Below are 2,124 nucleotides of genomic sequence, written 5' to 3' on the forward strand. Positions count from 1 at the left end.
GTAGAAAAATTTTTCAAAAACATCTGGACCAAGTTTCAAGTAATTTGGTGTAATTGTTTTGAAACTATGGGTCTCACTCTGCGAATGGCCCTCAATTAAAAAAGTAGAAATACTGTAGCTCTGAGTTGCATCTCATTCTTTAAACTCATTTGGACGTTTCATAATCATGGAATAATATATATGTTAAGAGATATAACACCTGTTTTATTTGACTATTTTGGATGCTTTTGCAAAATAAACAATTTATTGGAGTCCAAAGTTCAAATTGAAATCTAGTGTACTGTTGTTTGGTTTTACTCTGTGCCCCTTAAATAATGCCTGCCTTTTATGCAAACTTCCTGGTAGGTAGAAATCTAAACTCTATTAAAAGATAACTCATTCATTTTTCACCAATATCCGATGCTTTTTGTCAAATATGTGGATTAAAACAAAATTATTAATTGTCAATCCCAAATATTCTAATATGTTAACATTTATGTACATGAACTTGTATTGCCTATTCCATACATTTCTTTTATATTTTGTCACTGTAAGTTCCTCATGAATTAGTAAAATGATTCTTGTTGATTTTCTATCTGTGCGTGTTTTTGAGCCAGTTTTACGCAATGTTTCACTGATTTGAAAGACAATATGATTGTTTTTGATTAATTTGATGTTCATGGGTATTTCATTTATTCTTCTGACTTTCAAAAGTAATCCAGAAATATTTAGTAAATGAACAGAGTTGCATGACGAAGAGATCATTATTTAATTAAAAATACTTAAATGTTTTATGCAGTATGGATAATCTTGTTTTATTGATACTAGAGTTACCGTCTTGATTCAACGTAATGGCCTAAGTTGGCGGTCAGGGGAAAGCCGTGTCGTTTCCTCTCTTTAGAGCCCCTGCTCTAGTCAACAATACAATCTTGCATTTTCCTTGATCGGACAATTGATGGGACTTTGATCCTCCGAATTCACACATGCCCAGGGGTTCACAATGATTGAAGTTGTGCCTCAGATCTGCCAAAATCTTTTTCCAAGCGGAATATTGGTCGACATTGGCCAATCAGAGTGGGTGGGTTGTCGGTAAAATGAGCTATCTGGCTCATAGTTCGATCACATTGGTACATTCCACGGCTGAGCACGCCCCTCCCATCTATTACCACGTGCAGTCCACTAAGAGATAAAACTCATATTCACTCACAAAATCATCAAGGTGATCAACGAAATGATTGCCTCGCGTACAGAAGGAAAGAAGTCCGTAAAAACATAAGAAAAAAACGACGACATATCTAATTGAGTTGGCCACATTTCGATATTTGCAATGGATTAGCAAGCACTCGAGATGAATCCTGTAGAAGAGGTGACACAGTTCTTGACCCTCTTGCCTTCTAGTTAAAGTGATTAATAGCTTCTCCATTTTTTCAGCAACTGCTCGAGAACATCCGAAGCTTGTGAAGCAATTTTTGGACGGAGTGGCCCGAATTCAAGATAACGCTAATTCCGAAGAAGTCCATATTGGATGGACCCCAGTCAAATTTACTGGAATTATTTTTGATGAGGACAGAATTAAGCCGGATTTAAATTAATTAAGCGATAATTCAGACGAACATCACAGTCAAATTCAAGTCGCACTGTGATCCAAGTGATTTTTTAGCTATTGTGATTCAAAACTCAAAAAAAACTATGTCTTGGTGCATTTCTGTCATTTTGGAACTATCTGGGTTGATATGTTGCAATATGTTGGATTACTGAGGTAATATGGCCTTGAATTGAATAAATTCCACTCCATGACCTTTGGATCAAAGCCTTTGAACACTCCTTGGAGCCAATATAAGAGCTCTATTTCAATCTTTTAAAGGCTGCTGAAATTACTCATGATGATTAGTAGAAGAGCTACAGCACAAGTTGTTGCCACCGAAGTTGATGAAGTTGATCCATTGCCCTGATGAGTGAAGTCCCGAGAATACTGAAAATGGAAAAAAATATTTTTGTGACCTCATTTTCCACAGATTACAGAGTTGGTTTTTGTTACGTCTTTACTGGATTGATTTTATATTTTCAATGTACACAAATATTCACAAAGTAACCCCCACACGTCCTGTTTTAGACAGACATGGTGGATCTATATCGTTTTTGAAA

General features: G+C 35.9%; 1 protein-coding gene across 2 annotated transcripts in view; it reads right to left on the reverse strand.

Moving 5' to 3' along the window:
- Positions 1-1,809: 1,809 nt before the first annotated feature.
- The window catches only part of LOC131891575 (uncharacterized), a 5,327-nt gene continuing 5,012 nt past the window's right edge, over positions 1,810-2,124 (reverse strand). For both annotated transcript variants that reach the window (XM_059241188.1, XM_059241187.1), the window contains exon 6: positions 1,810-1,951. In XM_059241188.1, coding sequence (XP_059097171.1) covers positions 1,838-1,951 — 114 coding nt within the window. In that variant the 3' untranslated portion in view covers positions 1,810-1,837. The remainder of the gene's footprint in view (positions 1,952-2,124) is intronic.

Source organism: Tigriopus californicus, chromosome 12, assembly GCF_007210705.1.
Source record: "Tigriopus californicus strain San Diego chromosome 12, Tcal_SD_v2.1, whole genome shotgun sequence".
NCBI classification, from domain to species: Eukaryota; Metazoa; Arthropoda; class Copepoda; order Harpacticoida; family Harpacticidae; genus Tigriopus; species Tigriopus californicus.